The 20,036-nt window shown below is 35.4% G+C and overlaps 1 protein-coding gene across 1 annotated transcript in view; it reads right to left on the bottom strand.

The window, feature by feature from the left end:
- Positions 1-20,036, bottom strand: part of TFEC (transcription factor EC) — a 91,681-nt gene that overhangs the window by 25,836 nt on the left and 45,809 nt on the right. Inside the window, exons 2-3 of the mRNA XM_042872524.1 lie at positions 10,069-10,320; positions 8,113-8,208 (exon numbers count right to left, since the gene is read on the bottom strand). Of these exons, the coding sequence (XP_042728458.1) occupies positions 8,113-8,208; positions 10,069-10,149 (177 nt within the window). The 5' untranslated portion in view covers positions 10,150-10,320. The remainder of the gene's footprint in view (positions 1-8,112; positions 8,209-10,068; positions 10,321-20,036) is intronic.

The raw sequence follows: 20,036 nt of genomic DNA, 5'->3' as shown, positions 1-20,036 counted from the left end.
GTTCTGTTCTTTCAGTTTTCATCTCTATTTAATTTGATTTATTTTATTTCATCTTATTTTTTTCTTTTTTTCTTGGCTTTTCTGGCTACAAAGCTAACTTAAGAGACATGAACCAAAAGTGAAATGATGTCCTGGTATGTCATAAGCCAGCTGAGAGCTAGAAATAAAAAGCCACCAGGATACTGCCCCACTAATCTCTACAGTCTGAAACTCAAAAATGACAATTTAAATAAGACTGCCAGCTGTTTTACTAAGATTATTTTATTAGTAACACCAGATAATTCACTAATTCCTGGTTCCTTTCAACTTCTTCTATTTCTCTCATTATCCTCTTTAAATACATATGCCAAATCATCTGAAGTGTTCCTCTGAAAACAGTGATTGGCATTAAAAAATCTGAAGAAAAATGAGGCTGAGGGACAAGTGAAAATTTGATTTTTTTTCGTGATGTGAATGCCAGCCATTTTCTCTTGAATACAGACACAAGCATCAATATTATCACTACTGCTATCATATATTTATATTTACATACTCTGTATATCCTCTTACATTTCACATATCATCTAAGCATATGAATACTGTGTAGTAAAGTATAATGTGATCTACTGTGTTTAATAGATTATCTATCATCAAACACACAGGGTTTTATTTTGGCTGGAATTCCTCTTTGTAGTGACTGTTTTCAAATATATTCACAATTATAGTGAAAATATAAATGCATATAAAACTATATAAACTACAATAAACAAATGGCCTATATCTCTGCTATAAACTACCATATGTAGGTAGTAAAGACCTTGATGGATGGAGAAGGTGATGCTAAGAACAGTAAGTCTATCTTTCACGAGCATATTTATCAAAAACAGGCTTCAGAAAATCTGTGGTTTTTGTGCATCTGTTTTATCATGCAATAACATAGTGGCCACTTTTGCTGACCCTGACCCTGAGTAGACAAATCTTTTATGCAGTTTGTGCCAGTGCCATTCACAGATATTCATGAAGTTCAGCTCAAGAAACAGCCACAGTTTATCTATTACAGACCCCAATTTGTTTAATGTAGCCTTAGGGAAATAGAGACTACCTGACACATAGTAAGAACTTAAGCTCTTGCATTGCTATGTAAAGATAAGAACACCTAAGATGCATAGCAGAGGCTGCTATCAAGGCTTTGGAATAAGATGGAACCTGTCTGATAGTCCTGAAGTACAGGAATTTTCTTCCGGATCCAGCTGGACAAAGATTAGAATGAGAGAGGAGTGCCCACACCACAAACAAATATATTTGTTTGAAGAGAAGGCTCAGGTGGAAACTTGTAGCAGCCTTACAGTACACAAAGGGGGCCTACAGGAAAGTTGGTAGGGACTTATTACTAGGGCATGTAATGACAGGACAAGGGGAAGTGGCTTGAAAGAGGCTTATCCTGAAAGAGGGTAGGTTTAGCTTAGATCCGAATACCTAAAGAAATATCAAATATTCATTGTTTAAATAACTAAAAATATTTAAATATCTAAAGAAATTATTTACAGTGAGGATGGTGGAACAGACGGCCCAGTGAGGTTGTGGATGCTCTCTTCTGGAGCCATTCAAGGCCAGGCTGGAGGGGGCTTTGAGCAACCTGGTTTAGAAGGAGGTGTCCCTGCCAATAGCAGGGGGTTGGAACTAAATGATCTTAAAGGTCCCTTCCAACCCAAACCATTCTATGATTCTATCACCTATCAACAAAAGCAGACTACAGTATGATAACACATATTTGAAGTTCTATCCATTGTCCACCAGTTCAGGATCTACTTTGAAATTCTGACTCTTCAAATTTTAACCAATGCAAGTTTTTGAGGGTATTGGAGTTACTTATAAGAAGGGATAAAACTCTGTTTTGAAAGTTTTCATATATGTTTTTTGTCTGTTCCCACAGACCAGGAATACAAATGAATACAGATATCTATAGAGCAAACATGAATATTTGAGTGAACTCTTAGGATTCCTCTCATATTTGTGGAGATACATAGATACTTCTTCACTGCAATGTATTTCATATTAAATGTTTGATGTAAAATCAGTGAGACAAATCATTGGCTGCTATTGCCTCTGAAAGACAAAAAAAGTTAAGAGTTCAGATGCGGAGATGTGAGTAGTTTATGATTAGGTATGATTAATTCAGCTTTAGTTGTTGGGCAGCATGTTGATAACGAGTTGACACTGATTACAAATTGTTTTGGATTACAAATTGTGGATTTTGGATTACAAATTGTTGGGCATTTGTTTGTTTGTTTTAATTATTTCTCGTTTTGCATTCCTGTGATAAAATCTTACTTGCATGTTTCCTTGGGCATAGCTAACTTCCCCAAAGAGGGAGCTAATAAGCTGATACTGATTGCATGCATTACAGGTTGCCTGTAGGTTATTTCCAAAGACTTTCAGAGATATGTAATTTGTCTAAAAAATTAAGATATAATATCAAAACACATTCTTATTAAAAGTAAACTTTGTGAGCACCAGAAATACAAACCTCTTTTATCTATTCTGTTCTTTTACCTCTGTTCAAAATGTTTTGAGCTCCAAGATGAAGACCATGTTCCAGTTTCCCTCTGAAGGAGGTACAAACTATAGTATTTTTAAGAATATTTCCCTTTCTGTCTACCTGCCTTTTAGAAAGAGAAAAACAAAGAGGAAAAAAGAAAGTTTTTTTCAGCTCTAGAAAACAGTTCTGAGGAGCTCTCAGTTTGTGCATTTCATTGCTAGTTCTCTGCTGCTGAAAGATACAATTTCCCATCTAGTAACTTTTATAGCATTGAAGAAAACCAAAGAAAAAAATTGCTCACCAGTTTTATTTTTGAGGAGTCTATTATTTCCACAATTGCTACAGACTGTTCTTTCTCCTTCATTTTTCTTCTTTACACTTGTAAATGATACCAGAACTGCTAGACAGAAGTTTATATGCAAAGGTGAACTTTGATTCTTCCTTGGACTTTAAGACTAATCTAGTGTAGAATGTGATTGACAAAGCATTTTCATTGATGTTATGCAGCCTTTTCAAATTACCCAACCTAAGCAAATGAGTTTGTTAATGTTTACTCTAGCTCTTTCTCTACAGTGTTTTAGCAGATTTTTCAAACTTGTGAAGATTGGCAAGTGGCCAATCCCTAAATTAAAAAATCCCTAAATTAAAAAATAATCATATGATTATGCAGCATAGGGGTATCTAGATCAACAATGCAAAATAGACCTGATTGGAAAACTGATTTTATTTCATGATTTAGTATTCCCAACAATTAGTGACTAAAACAGTTTTGAGGATACCTACTTGAATTTCTTTTTTTCGGTATAATTCCTGGGAATAGGACTGACAACAGTTTTAGTAATTCATCCAAATGGTAGCCATAAGTATTTGAAAAATAATTAGTACAAATCCAAATTATTAATGCCATGATGAGAAACCGTGACCTCAAAGAGCTTGTAACAGAATTGAGATCTTGCAGACTGACTCTATTTTTATTAATAGTGTCTCCATAAAATCAAATGCAGAGTTAATAGATTTAATGAGAACTGTCTGTAGTCGACAGAATCATACATATTAGAGAAGGCAAACAACCAGCCTCTTTTGACCTGATCTAACCTCTAACCCATTCTTGCACATCCCAAGATTTTTCCAAATGCCAAAAGAGCTGACCAAAGTCAAGCCACAGGTGAGCCTTAGTAAAAATCAGGATTTTTTATGTAAGCTGCTTTCCTGCAACAGTGAGAGAAGTGGAGCAATCCCATCTGACCTGACTCCAAAGCAGAGAGTAAGCAGACCAATCTCAGTGAGAGTGTACTATAAACATGCAGTAATGAAGTCATGAAATCTTTTAGGACCCTTCAAGAGGAGCTCTCTTGTAAGCCAACATATCCCCACAGCACTATGGTCCCCATGTGCTGTTGCTCCCTGAAGCATGCCACTTCAACGCTACTATCTAATTGCTAGTAAAAGCATGCCTTTCAGGATGCCCAAGTCTTTTTCTTCTCCTCTCAGTCAATGACTCCTTAGTTATGGGTGAGCAAATATGAAAGCAGAAAGTGAGTTAGTGAAGCAGTGTTCAAGCTACATGTTTACAACCACAGGCATAGGAATGGAAGGAGAACCCTTTGAGGTTTGCTGATAAGGCTGAGCTTAGCTTTATTATTGCTTGGTCTGAACATCATAGGCATCTTTTAATGATTTAACTAGAGGCCCCCTTTATCTTATAGGCAGCCACTTGAGTTCTTGGAGGGAGGGCAAAGTAAAGGTGGAAGCTGGGAAGAATCAGGTTATGGACAAACTGTAACTATCCCTATTATTGCTGGGCAAAACAGACAATTTCAGTGTACAGAGAAAAAGACACTTGGTTAGTTTTGTGTCTCGCTTTTTGGTTGTTTTTTTTTTAAACTCTGTTTAGTGCTGGACATTGTAAACAAATCAACAAAGAGGTGTTGTTTGTTTTTTTTCCTGGAGAAGCTTTTTCTTTTCTCCCAAATAATCTGAATTTTTCCATTTTGTTTAACCATTCCATACCTACTACTCCAGTAACAGTTAACCCGCCTCTTTCGACCATTAGTGGGCCAGATCATTAGTGGGCCATTGCTGGGGATTTTTTCAAGACCATTTTTATGGTAGTGCTCTCTCTCAAGCAGAATTCCTTCACTCACCACCAGCCACCTACTGTATACAGAGCCTCTTTGTTTCCCTTCAAGAGTACTTCTAAAAGGTCTTGTATTCTGGAGTATCAGAACAAAAGACAATTTATAATCCTTGGATATGCTCACAAAATTGAATCATTTTTAGCACTGTCCCACACAGCGCCATAGGAGAAGTCTGTGTCTTTCAGAACTGTAGTATCTTCTCATCTTATTCTCACTATAAATCAGTAAATATCCTAATGCCTTTGATGTACGTTTGAGCGGACTCCATGTCAAATAGCGATCATTATCCCAGTATCTACACAGTGGTTATCTGGGATCCAGCAATTATTTCTAAAGGAAACCACTGGGAAAATGCCAAACTTTTTCACAGAGATGACTCTTGTGTTTGCTAAATCAATGGTTTGCTGCTGAGTCCTAGGGCTGTATACACATATTAGCAAAACAAAACAGCATTTAGTAAAAACAAAAGGTTTCCCTGGGTCACACACTGTCAAATCCAATACTGAAAAGTGCAGAGATCCTGTTTTTTAACTCTGCTCTTTTCTGGCTCTCTTCACTGTGACTAATGCTCTGCATATCTCCCTTGATCCAGCATGTTTCCTACACTTTCCTTCAGGTATTAAAAGGGATACAAACCACAGCTTTTTGGTACTTACTCTAAACTTTCAACAGTTATGTAATATTTGTTTTACACTTACAAACCTGTACATCTACATTTTGTATGTTCCAAGCATATGAAATTTAATAAACTTGAAATTAACAGTAAAATGTTGAAGATAATTGGAAGGTTTTGAATAAGAACAGAGTTTTGATGGGAATGAGAAATGTTTACTTTACAAAAATCTGTTAACATATGAGACATAAACAACATTCTTCACCTTCAAAAACTCACTCATATTCATTTCAAATGGAAACTTTGCAGTGCTGTCTATGAGGTCAGGAAGATATCTGTCTTTCTAAATGTGTTATTTAGAACAGAAATGGATTTCATATAATATGGTTTTGTATGTTACTGGCTGTTAGTAAACAGTTTCACAAGACTGAATTATGGAAACTAGGAAAAGGATTATAATTTGGTTGTGTTCTCTTTCAATTGCAAATTTTCTTTGTTAAATTTTAGACATTATCAGCAGAGAAATCTAATTTTTTCTTACCACTTGAACCTGGTTAAAAAGTAGAGATTCTAATTGTTTTACAGACTTATTACTCTTTAAGTACATTTTCCAGCGTGAACAAAATGTTTTCTTCAAGCAATAGATCATATAATTTCAGCTGTATTTTCTGGATAGCTCTATAACAGGGTTTACAAATACTTTCAGATGAAGTATGATCTCTTGCACATGGGGTAGACGTAATCTTGTAACTCAACTTCTAAAAGTCATTTTAGAAGGTAATTTTAAAGCAATTGAGTGGTGTTAAGAGAAGCAAAAGCTATTCCCTATTTGGAACAATTCTTAAGATCTTGATCAAAACCAAAAAAGTTTTGTGAATTTTAGGCCAAGCACAATAAAAGACAGAGTAACTGCACTTTAGAAGCCATAATTTTAATAAGAGATGGAGGGATGTTCTTGTTTTCACTTCTCTGATTCTACTAATACATGACTGTAATTCATTAATTCAGGGTCAGGCAATGAGTCTGTGCAATTATTCACATGAGTAGTCTTACAGAATTCAGTGTCCTCGTTTAACGTGCCATTAAAATGGTACATGGATGCATCTAACTAATGCAAACATCAGTTCACAGCAAAACACAATGGATAACACTGTGAAGTCCTTAATCCCAACCACTGTCTACTGAGAAAAATCAGAAATTTGGCTGTATCAAGCTTAAAGATTTCTGGGGGAAAAGAAAAAAAAAGAAATAAAAAAAAAAAAAAAGAAAAGAAAAAGAAAGAAGAAACAATCATCTACCATATTCAGAAAACCAGGACACTAATTTTATCACAGTTTTAGAGAGACACTTTTGCACCAATTGTAGTAATCCAAGGAACGTAACATTTAAGGTGTGACACTTCAGCATTGTGCTAAAGAAGAGCACAATGCCAAAAGAGAAGATGGAAGAGGCAAAGGCAGAGATTTGCTTGACTCTTCCCACTCTGGCACAGTTTGCATGCACAGCGGAAGGCAAGCTACATTTTGCCACGCTACTGAATATTTGGAAACATACATTGTTCTCCAGTTTACCTAGCAGATTGTTGATATCCTTTATACAAACAGAAGTCTGTACATCATTATCTGGCACACAGTCATTGTAGGAGTATAAAATCTTTGAAAGTAAAATGTAGATTAGGCCTAAAAACCCTTACATCTCACCTTGCTCTTCAAGAATAGAGTATTCAGTATATTTCACTGGTGTATGTCCTTCACGGCTAGATAAAGACTAATGAGTCTGGAATTAGGGTAGATTTATGTCATCCAGTTTTAAAAGGTGTTGAGGGAGTGCAAGTCCAATTCAAAACCCAGAATTCATGCTTCCCATCATCCCAGTCCATGATACAACCAACATCTGAAAGCATACTCCCATGCTTCACATTAATGTCAACCAAAATATTAATTCAGCCCCCAAGGAGCATTTCTTTGCTATGTTTTGTACTGAGATGTGTACAAATTATACTGTATTACTTTTGTAAATGCTATGCAAATGCCAGGTATTTATGGAATTGTTAATTGCCATTAAAACTGGACCTTGTAGTGGGCAACATAGTGATGCAGAGATCTTGTCTTCTAATATATTTTTTGGTAGACAACGATGTTTTGTAACCAAAAAAAAAAAAAATTATAGACACTGTTTTCCCAAATGATAATGAGCATTTGTGTCCAGAAAAGGTCCATCTTTTCTCTTTAAATCTGTATCATGTATGAAAATTTAAGTAAATTTGTCAGTCCTTTGACATTATTTTATTAAAAAAAGAGGGTGGAGAGCAATAAAAATTTGTTATGATTGCTACTGTAAAGTATTTCATCATTGTTGTTAATATTACTCAGCAAAAGCACAACTTCACTTTACAAAAACCAATAGGGGCAACACTTGTTTCAATATATGACACTGAAGTAAATACATTACTCTAGGTACTATTATGTGGCCAAGCTTTTATTTTCTTTTTAACACAAGGTAGAAGAGCCTTTAAGCAAAGCTTTCTAACACCTTTGAGAGCAGAGAGAATCTGCGTATTCATAGTTCGGCATGTGAACTACAGCTGTAACAATAGAGCTGGTGCTGGGCTAGAACCACAAGTTCTCAAGGTATTTCAGTAGCTAATCAGAACTCTTACAACACTTCTGTCCCCACCACACTGAAACCTTTTCCTATAATGTTTTCTGACAAAAAGACAGGTAGCTAAAGAAGAATAATCCACAGATAGCACTGCTTTGGCTTCTGACATGTAATGTGCAATTGAATAACTCAGTGAATTTCTCTATTATAAATACGAAGACCAAATTCCACAAAATACTTACAGTTCTTTGCATCAGAAGAGGTGTTTCAGAGCAACCTATCCCATCATCATTAAAACTTGATTCCATATTGATTATGTCTTCAATAACTTCTTCCATCTAGTGAAATAATATTTTAAGACCGATAATTATTATTATTGCAGAAAATATTATTCTGAAAATATATGTAATATAATTGTTTTTATTACTTCAATACAAAATTCCAGAAGTTTATATCTTAAAATTCAAATAATTCAAGTACTTCTACAAAATATTCTCTTATTAAAATTCTTGTAGACTTTTGTGCTTCAGCATTACTTCTTTCCTAGGTTTAGCATCCTTCTTTCCAGCCACCAACTCACTCTTCTTTCCTAATCCCATATTGCAACACCAAAATCAGACAACAAAAGCACGTTGCTAAGCTGTAACTATGATCTGTCACCTTCATCAAATGTGTCATATTCACAGTGTATTGTTCCACTGGCGCAGGAACACTGAAAGGAACCTGTGGTTCTGCAAGAATATGAGTCACTCAAGATTTGGTACTATGCACTGTTCTCAAGATTCAACAGTTTGTGTTGTGCTTGGCATTGCACTGGATATTTCTCTAGCCAGCCTTCTGGACCCACTTTTGTTCTAGTCTGAATCAAAATCTGCTGAAGCAGATGGAATATATACAAGAAGCCATAGCTGAAGAAAATGGAGGAGGCTCCATGCAACAACTAGAAATATCACTACACAGCACAAAAAAATATCACTCACAGTCAAGGGACCATTCAGTAGTCTTTTTAGGTCAGTTGACACAGCATGTCTTCAAGGGTTGCTCTGAAAGTAATGCCTCCTACTATAGTCGACCCACATAATCAGAGACAGATTTTTGTGCTATGGCAGTAGAAGTAGAACCTTTCATTAATATTCTGTTACATTTTATTGCTGTGTGACTGGAATGATCCCTACAAGGATTTTGGTAAATTCCAAATATCACCGTCTCAAATACCAACAGGCACAGCTCAGTAGGGAATAAGAGGTTCTTTGCAAGCAGTTGTTTTTGCTCTGGAGGATAAAGAGTTGTAATAGTACAGAAAACAGTTGTTCCTGGTCACATATACAAGGTACTTAAGAACCATTCCAGGACACTGTAACTGCTAGGCCACAGAGTACCATGAAGGCCATCTAAAACTATCTTTGTAGAGTAATGGTTTCAATAATCCATAATTCTGACATTAATTGTCAGTTGTCAATGTAGAAAGAACAGAGAGTTCACAAATGAGCCCTCCAACAAGTACTGGTTTTATCCTTTCAATTCACTCATACTTAGCTGTATGCATCCAAGTTTGCTCAGATTGGTCACAGGGTATTCGTAAGACTCTTCTATTAATGCCCAAGATATGATATGGCACCTCCACTTATTTCTGCAGGAATTCTCCTTTTACCTAATAAGCACTACCTCTTGAGATCTACTGAAGTATTAAAAGCCATAATGATCTACATCTCACACTGTCTGAGAATGTGACATTGTATAATAGCTGTACCTCTGTTAAAATAGATGGTGGCACTAAAGTTAGCAGATCTATGCCAATTTACCCAGGATAACCTCTATATAAATATACCAGCTAACTGAAAAATGAATGAATGATTCTTTCAGTTACATCTTTAATCAGTATTTAATTTTGTTATGCAGCTAGGATAGTACTTTTAGACTGAAATAACTCTTATCTGGTTAAAAAAAAAGTTTGCGTTGCTAGGAATGCATTGGCCATAGTTTAGAAACCTGATCTTGCAATAAGCTATTTGCATGGCATTCAAGGGAATTGTTCGTGTAATCTGAAAGGACTCAGGGCACATGCTCTGCAACTAAAGGCTCTATGAAAGTGAAGACAATAATCTCTTGCCCACAGTGAATACAAGGTGAATCCTATTACATTTTCATAGAAATAAACAATGCCCAATTCCCCATTCTTTTTGCTAGCTTTGCCCTACCGCATTTTCATGTTCTCCTCCAAGGGCCAGAAGCTTGGTCACGGGACTCTCTGGTGTGCCAATATCACTGACTGGAGGCATGTGTCCGTTCCTTAAAATAGAGGTCACTCCTGTGGGCTGGACTGTGTGGGAGTGGGACAGGGAGAGAGTCTGGCTGGACAGTTTTGTGTCAAGGGTCAAGTACTGCTTCACCTGGTGCCGCTGACTTTGCTGGATATGGTATCTAGACTGATTTTCCAAGTGTGTTTGTACCTGGAAAGAAATAGAAAGAACTGCTAAAGTTTCAAGCATTTGCCAGTGTGACGACTTAGAAAACTTCAAGACAGTAGAATCAGTTCTTATATCACTGGATAGAATCATTATTATTTGCTTCAAATCTTTTTTTTTCTTTTTTTTTTAAATTTTGTACTCTTACACATTTCCTTCTTATGTGCTATCTTTCCCAAACGTATCAGAATACATCCTCTGAATAATTATCAAATAATAGAATAGAAGAGGATAATTCAGATGTAGAAGAGATAATTCAGATGTAACTGGCAAAGAACATCAAGTGCAACTGATCATAACTGATCATAAGCAACCCTGAGAAAAGATGAGAAGTGTGCTACACATTTTACTTTTCCCATGCAAAATTGGTCTTTGTTGGAATCTCTGATCACTGCAATCAAATCTACAAGCGTACATGCATACCCTAAATTTACTATCACAATGCAACTACACTTTTGTACTTAAACAGCAAAAAAATATATAAAGAACAACGTAAGCACCTTCAAGATCAACAGCATTCATTTATATCTAAATTCACATTAGACTCACCTTGTTAGATGTACAGTCAGTTAAATGAGGCATTGTTGCCCTTTCACAATAAATGAATAAATTTAAAAAAATAGAAATAGAAATAAAAATAAATAAATAAATGCACAGTATAAGCTATAGTCCTGGATGACCATCCACTGTTTTCAAGCCACACCGTTTTCATGAAGTGCCTCTTGAGGACAGATCACTTTTTGAGTTGGTATGACATTATAAACCGAGCGTTCATGCCAAATTGAGCCAGACTTTGGGCTGTCCTTTGATTACAAAAATTGACAATTACTACTTCAGATAGTTCTCATCTCAGATCAGTGTCACATTCCTGCAATTTAACTATTGGAGGAGCACTGCATACACAAACCCCAGTCATTTCAGCCGTGGCTTTCTCCTTTAGCTATGGAATGACTGGTCACAGATTTCATGTAATAAATTTTTCTTAAGTGGCTTCTTTGTAAGCATGGTTAATATTTGCTAAATAATAGCACAACTTCCTCTGCAGCCCCTGTTTATTAAAAAAAATTCTGTCAATTAAACAAACCTCTTTTTAATCCCTCTAACAAACTTAAGCAGAGATAAATACCTCATAAAGGGGGTTTGCATTTAAATTAACTATATTTCTTAAATTAACTATATTTCTTTACATTACAGAAGTTACTTTATTTTTTAATTGTGTTACGGTTGCGTGTCTAAAATTATTTTATGTTTCTTTAAACTAATTTTCTAGTCATATAAAAAGTTTAAGCTGCACAGTAATGAATATAATATTAATTATTTTGATGCGAGTCTTAAAGTCGTAATATTCCACTAAAATAGTGATATAAAATATTAAACGCATTGTTTAGATTGTCCCCTGTTTCATGTTAAGAAGGTATGCACCCCTTGTAAGAAAAAACTAAATGTGCATTCAGGATTTACTCAGATTGTAATATTATTTGTCTTAAGCGAGACCTTTGTCTCACTTAGTGTCTGCAACACTAGTTCTAGAAAGTGTATAATGCAGGGTTAATTTGAGCTCTGATTTATCATTATTTAGCAAGAATGATAGCTTCTTCAGCTTCAGTAAGGCTTGTGCTCACACTGAAAGTTAGACAATCAGGCTGCTTCCTAAATTAGAACACAGAAAGGAAATCTACTGCATATCAGTTTAACAAAAGTATTAGTTTGAGGTGCTGAAAGAAATAGATGTCCCATTGTATAGAAGGAATTTGCTGTAAACCTTTGTTTTCTGTTGCTGTTTCAGAATAGACCACAGATACTTCTTGTTTGCACTGAATTCCGAAGTCACAAAACACAACTATAATCTAGGCCTTCCCTGCCCAAACTGATGAAGATCTCTTTCCAGCAATGAAGAACACTTCAGTCAACAGTTTTGAAAATGCAGTTTCTTAGGATGATACAAATGAGACAGGACCAAAGCACAAACTACAAATACAATTACTGCATTTTACCCCATCTGCATTTTTCTCTTGAAGGAGCAATGAATTTTTCTTAAAACTCATTCCTTGTTTTCTTAAAATTTCTACAGGTCTACCTAAAGCAAGAAATCTAGAATATTGGATATCTTCAAATTAAATGAGGAACATAAGAAAATTGCAATATCTTAAAACTGTATTACTTTGTTTAAAAATTTGGGAATTTATTTTGTTTAAGTTTTGCATACAGACAGAAATTTAAACAGAAATGTATTTAAGCCACAAGGATATTGCTGAAAAGTGGCCTGCTTTTTACTTTCTCTGGCCTGCAGATTGCTGGTGGCAGACTAAAAGTACGTGCAGTCATATTACCTGGTGAGTCACTACAGAGCTATCCCACCACTTCAATGTTTTCTGAGAAAGAATTCAAGTAAAAAAATCAAGAAAAAAAATCAAGATTATTAAGTGTATTTCTCTTATCTGACATTCTTTCAGTGCTTAGATCTTGTCAGCAGTGTCTTCAACTTTCACAAACAAGAAAAAAATTTAAACTCCACTGATGGGATCTCTTGGTATGGTTTCACAATGCCCTTTACAGTGCAAAATGCAGTCATTTTAACACAGAACCATTGGAGTTAAAAGGCGATCTAGGCCTATATTTTCAAAAAGTACTGAAAGCTGTCCCTAATCATCCTTTTTTATTTAAATAACTCTGAGATCACTGCATAAAGGCAAAGCAGGACTGAACTCCTATTTTTACAGTCGTATTTCTGATGTATAATAAATGGGGAGAAAAAGTCAAGTTATGCTAAAGGAATGTTAAGAATGCAAAGTCAAGCTCTCTGAAAATTAGAAATGACAGTTCCTGCCCATACAACATGTGTGAAATGGGAGAGGAAACTCAAAACCTAATCATTCTACGAAACCTGTCAATTATCAAGTATGATCAGGCTATTGTGTGCTGGAAAATTTTTATTATCTTATTCAGTAATATTAAACTCAGGCTAAGTTTTCTGAATGCTTTAAATTAAATACATATTTAAAAATTTACCTTTAATTTACCATATTTAAAAATTTACTTTTACCATAATTGCAAGCAATAAACTTTGTATTGATTTTGAGCTTTCTTTTAATGATTTTAAAGGAGTGGTTAAGAATTGGCATAGGTTGCTTGGAGTGGCTGTGAGATCTCCATCCTTGGGGATTTTCAAAATTTGTCTGGACAAGGCCCTGATCTCCTGAGGAAGAAAGTAAATCTAGAAATAGGGAAATTTGAATTGGTAAAATTTAAATACTTATGTTAGAGGATCAGTAAAATAAATATGAAAAGCAAGATAACCAAAATATCACTCCCACGTGTAAACAGTCCTACAAGACAAAGAGCCTAGGTATACATGCTCTAAACTGCTTCAAGGCATTGAACAAATCTTAAATCCACCAAATAAGATCTCTGTTTATCTGACAAGTGAGAAAAGTAGCTATTAGGGTAAAAGCATCCTCCTTTTTTGTCCAATAATCCCAGCAGTGTCCTTCAGCAGTGTTGGAAATTCCAGCAGAAATTTTCTAATTCCTTGTCATTTGAAGAGTTCCTATAGTAAGTAATAACATTTTGTCAGAGAACACATGAATTTTTAAGGTAGGAGACTTTGCAGTACTTCCATTTTAAAATTGTTCAAAAATTTTTGAATCTGGGATATGCAGCATTTATTTTTACACTTTCTTTATTGCAACAACAATATAGTCTCAACATAGAGGATGGTTTTTTTGTTTGTTTGTTTTTCTTTCCTTATATAATGAATACTTAATCATTTATTTAAAGCAAAGCACCTTAAAGGAAGACCTCAAGATGTTTTTCAGGATAGATAATCAATAAGACCAATGGCTCTGTGCAAACTGGATTCGGGTTCCTGACACAAAATGAGCAGTTGTCAGTAGACCATTTGCTACTAATCATCCCTGTGTCTTCCTAATTTGTGTGAAATGGATTACCTTGCTCCTTGATATGCCTGATTTTGGGGAAACCTAAGTAGAAATAGGGACCCAATGACCAGCTGAGGAACCAGGTAGATGCTGACTGCAGGGACAGAAGAGCCTCAGACAGAGATGTCCTGCTGGAACACCTGCTTAATTCTCAGCAAAGTTAGTGGCCTGAACCTTCCTGCCAGGTACTCCTGAAGCTATATTGACTATTGTGTGCACATAGGTGACAAATCTATGCAGATAAGTGATGGTTGTCCTCTCAGACATTTTCTCGAAGTGGATGTGGCTGCACATTTTAAATGGCAATTTTTCAGATTATTTGAGGAGCGAAGGACAGCATGAAATTCAGCAGTAAAGTGCCTTTCTCTGAGGCACTACTTTTGTCTCTTATCTCTATGTCTTATCTCTTATCTCCTGTCTCTATCCTAATTACTGTGAAATTAAAACCTCTTCAGAACCAGTAACACGAAGCATTTGGGGACCCAAAGCATCCAGTACAAATTCAAATACTATAGTTAGACTAGAATAAAGCTAGAACAGAAATGAACACTTTGAGATAGCTTTTGGAATCCAGAACAAATCCCAGTGCACGTGTAACCTAATGTCCCTGTTTCTGACAAGCCAGTTCTGAGAACAGGAACATAACTGCCTTTCAGAATTAGAGATGCAGAGTCAAACTTCTTCATTTGCACTTTGTAATCTGAGCACACAGCCTCGTGTTGTAAAACTGTGGTAGTGTTTTGCAATATCTTTTCCCACACTCACATTGCTCTCTCTTTCATTTCTAAAAATTCCACAGTGGCATGACTAGGTCTTCAGTATATTTACATCAATTATTTTACTTCCACATTTGCTGATGAGATTTTTCCATCAGTAAAAAAAATAGTATGTCAAAAGTAAGAAAAGGTCACATTTAGGAGGCCTAAATAAAACATGAATCATGCCAATGATATTCCAGTATGTAGCAGTGCCATGTACCATACTGATATTCCACCATGGGCAAGCAGATGATACGTTAACTTGCAGTGTGCTAGCCCAACATCAGTCCTGGGAAAAATAAAGGGAAAACTGAAAATATATTCAATTAATAAATTATTAAAGGACAGGAATATAATTAATGCTAGTCAACATAACTCTGTGGAAAATAAGCCTTGTCAAACAAATCCTCTTCTGTTCTTTGATGAGATTTCAAGTTAGGTTGCCAAATATAATGATGTAGGTACACTTGGATTTCTGTGTGCCTTTTGACGTAGTATCATTCAATATTCTAATTAAAAATACAGCACTACACAATATCAACAAAGTGTATTTTAACTGGATTAAGAGTTGGTTAACGAATATGCATAATAAAGCAATCAGCAAAGGATTGGCATCAGAAAAAGGGATCTCTTCACAGTGTTGTACTATTCAACATCTCTGTCAGTATTTCTACAGCTAGCGACCTGTTTGAAACAAAATATGTTCCAAGTCAGTGAAATATGCATATTCCGGAATGTATATAAAAATATATATAGGATACAACACTGGAGAAGACTGCATGGAGAATACACTGAAAGCAATGAATCTGGGTAGCAACAAACCAGCAACTCACAGGAGTGCCCAGATGATACTAAAGCAAGACAGAGAACTCGGTATAAAGGAAGTAGTGAATAGGAGCCTGACTATACTCTGCTTTTATTTACAGCTCAAAATTAAGTATGGAACCTGCAAATAAATCTACCCTGATAATGTAGATGTTCAAAACATAGCTGAAAATTTGTAAGGATACAGAACGGAGCTACAGAAGCAATTGAGGAGTAAGAAATGTGTGTCTCAACGAAGGCTTAAAGAATCTCCATTATTTTCCTGCTGTCAAACTAAAATTTGTGAAATTAATGTGGGATGCTGAACCTGAGAGGGGTTTTAAGCTAACTCAAAGTGTGGAAAAAGCCACTGGCCACAGGCTGATGTTAAGCAAGGTTATATTGGAAATTAAGTAAATAGACAGTGAAATATTCAAAAGGAAATACTGCAAATTTTGTTTTCTTCAAACTAAGTCTCAGGAAGAAATGTGTTATCCAAATCCAACATATATTTTTATCAAACACATTATTGGACTCACATTTGAGTTCTAGGTTAATAACTGAATGGAACACAATAGCCTCTGATTTTCTAGGAATTAAAATGAGTGGTCTAATAACTCTCTGTTTGTTTAAATTTTATGGATTTGAGAACTAGCTATTATAATATCAACTTGATGAAAATTCACTCTGAATTTAATAAATGTTTAAATGTCTGTTACAAAATAATGTTTAAATAAACTCAAAATATGCAGGACAGAACAGTAGACTTCATTTATGCTGGATGTTAATTTGTTCCAGTGTTTTTAACTGCTCTTGAAGTAAAATTTCTCTCACTGATCATATCATTTATCATGTCCTGAACACAATATCTCTCTGAAATTGTTTGAGTTATGGCACTTCATGTTCTTTTCAGTCACTGTACCAGAACATAAGCACCTAATTATGAACTCTTTAATTATTAAAAATGCTCTGCAAGTACCCAAAAAGTCTAATTCCATTTTAAGATAAGAAAAACAGCCGTAGCACAGACGTTTCTGATGACTTTCAAATGAATTTTTAGAGTTAGAAAAGAAGTCCGCAATTTCAGTGATGGAATAATCCTTTATCCTTTTTAACTTATGTTACAAATGAACGTCAGCTGTTTGTTTGTCCTGCTCTGTTAGACTTTTTGAGAAGAGCATGTTTGTGAAATTATTTCCTAACAAAATGAAATTTCAACATAGCAATTATACGCTTCTGTTCTATCTTGAAAACTATCACCAAATAATGTAGCTTCTCACTTTAATGTTTTGTATATAAAAGCATGTGTGATTATGTCAATTAATTACTTAAGCTAAACACTGTAATTAATTTTTTAATGTGAATATTTTTCTTATTGGAACTTTGATCTGACTAGAGAAGACCTCCATTAATATGCATGAAGAGAGAATACAAAGCAAAAGACATCCAGTCTGGCAATTCAGAGCTGTGTGTTTAGTTGATGCCTTACAGTAGCTTTCAAGTTAAAAAAAAAAAAAAAAAAATCTCATGTGACTCTAATGCACTATTTTTCATCTTGTTTAACCTTTGACATCATATTCATCAGGAACTTATGAATGTTCTTTCAGGGGTGAAGAGACTGAAGAAGAAACATTGTAAAGTTCTTTGACAAAGACCTTGTCTTCAACAATGACTACTGTTTCTGTGATTTAGCGTATCAACATCCAAAAATAGCAGATAAACGCAGGGCAGCATGGGAGTATTATCTTTCTCACTGCCAATCATTACAAAACCCAAGATATTTGCAGTTGTATCTATACTAAACAATGCCAAAACATATTAATTTCACAGTTTTATTCTCAGCTACATATATGTACATTTTCAATTATTACAATACTATAGAAAAATACTATAAATACTTTTTTTTATTTTTTAATTTAAAAGTTGCTATCTCTGTAATATGCACATCAGTGAAAGGAATCATCAGCACAAAACATGGTACCACAATAGAGCATCCAGTAGTAAGACATAAGCATAGTAATTTGAAGGTAAATTACACCTTGTAATTTGAAGGTAAATACAGGAATACACAGTTAACTTTGTGGCTAACCCATGTTTAAGTCACAGTAACTTCATGTGTACTATGAAAAAACAAAGCCTAGTGTTTCCCTGTATAAGGTCAGACATATGTACACAGTAAAGTACATGTTCAAGCTCCAAAGGATCTAACAGTTATTTGCATTTTGGACCAGTCCTCTTGCTTTTGGAATTGGTCTTTTTTATAATTGAAATAAAAAAATGAAGGAAGCCCCTTAAATAGGGTATATTCAGAAAACACTGTCTAATTCCAATCACAGTTCTAATAAAAAATGGGTCGAAATTCTCTGTTTTGTAAAAGTTACTGCAACAAACTTGTCTTCTTACATAATGTCCATTGTTTTATTACAGTTGGAAAAACAGAAGCAGGGATGGGGGAATAATACTTAAACTACACAATGCATTTGCAACAGAACAGAAAAAAAAATACAGGATGTCATTTCTGCACTGTGCTGCGTGATTGACCTGTCTTTCCAAGAACAGCTCTGTTGGCTTTTAGGAAGTTTTATGAGACAGGTTTTCACAGGGCTCTGCTGATATCAAGCATCTTGCAATATCAGAAGCTGAAAATAGGATGTGTTCTTAACAAAGTGTTTACAGTGGAAATACTGACTTTGAAGATGAGAAGTGCATAAGTAGATCCAAAGGCAAGCAAAAAAAAATGGTCAGTGATTGAAAGGAGGGGGAGTATTTACTTTTAGAAGAGAAGGCTGTGAGGGAACTTAATAAGTGTCCTCCTATCTTCAAAGGACAGTGGCCAGGCAACAGATTTCTATAAGAAGTGAATAGGCCAAACAGTAATATGGCATTAAATGGCAATAAAAGTGAGTCTGGCTAAATACCAAAAACAGAGTTCTCAGAGTAAGAACATTGAAACATTGGCAGAAGAAGGGAGAGAGTCCAAAAATCAAAAGCCTTTAAATTCAGACAAGCATACTAGGAATTACAGGAGTGTGCAAAAGTGGTGAACATTCCTGAATCCACTTCAGCCTTACATTTTCAAGCAAATCCACCCTGCCACCAGAGCAAATACAGTGAGACTCGGCCAAACATGCACCAAAAAAAAGTTGTGTTGTTCAGCAAATTAACAGTTGTAAGAAATATACAAAAGTAATGTGGGGGGTAAAAGAACTGCAAAAATGACTTTGGAGAAAGCAGGGTTGACTGAGAAAACTCTCTGAACAGTATAAACAGTAGAAGAGAATGTCTGTCATGGAAGGAGAGGCAGCAGAGCTCTCATGGTTATAGCTGCTGAGGGCTAGATCATACAGCTACCCATTTTCTGACAAATCCCTTTGCAGATGCAGTGATTTTGATAGCATTTCCCCATTGTGGTATTCTCTAGCACTCACAGAGCATTGATGGAGCTTAGTCCTTTCAGGTCCGTTCTGTGCTAACCTCCTTGTGCAATCAGAAATGAGTTGGGGGAAGCCAACTACCTGCACTGAGCATCTACAGAGACATTATCAAAGCAAGCACTTCCATTTGCGCTGGTATACCTGAGACACTCTTGGCTTCTTAATTGAACTCCTGCAGTTAAGATACACATACCTCTCATGGCTCCTTATCCATCACCAGCTTGACTTCTGAAGAAAGAACCCCTAAGGTCTAAAGGCCAGCTTGTCATGTTTTAAAATAACAATGAATCTCCATGACTTTGTGGTCTTCACTGGCAGAAAAGACTCAAGATTTTAACATTGCAGTATAAAAACAGCCTATAAAGTTAAGAAAAGCAAACTACAGGAAGTATTTTTTACAAAAATATCCCTTTGATTTAGTTAGAATTTAAGCTGGAAATCTAAACTGCGAATAAAACCAAGCACTGCAGTTAATAGGCCACACAAGAATAACAATGGATCACAATCAAATTATGAAACTCTGGCTAATATCCTTACTTTGACTCTGCAGTGACCCTGTCCGTGTTCTCATTGATTCATGACATCTGTGAATATAATAAACCTTTGCTGTTCCAGTTCCTCTTTATTGTTGATTTTATTAAAGAACAGTGAGTGTGACTCTTGCTCTTCAAGGATGGAAAGAAACTTTTTGCACAGCTGTGTTTAAAGAACTGGTTCCTGATGCCCTTACTTAACTACTTGCTTTTGTTTCCAGAAGTTATTCTAAT

This window comes from Lagopus leucura, unplaced genomic scaffold (assembly GCF_019238085.1).
Source record: "Lagopus leucura isolate 7727_CA_CO unplaced genomic scaffold, USGS_WTPT01 Super-Scaffold_100008, whole genome shotgun sequence".
Classification (NCBI taxonomy): domain Eukaryota; kingdom Metazoa; phylum Chordata; class Aves; order Galliformes; family Phasianidae; genus Lagopus; species Lagopus leucura.
The sequence above is the reverse complement of the archived record's forward strand: the minus strand, read 5'-3'. Positions and strand labels throughout refer to the sequence as shown.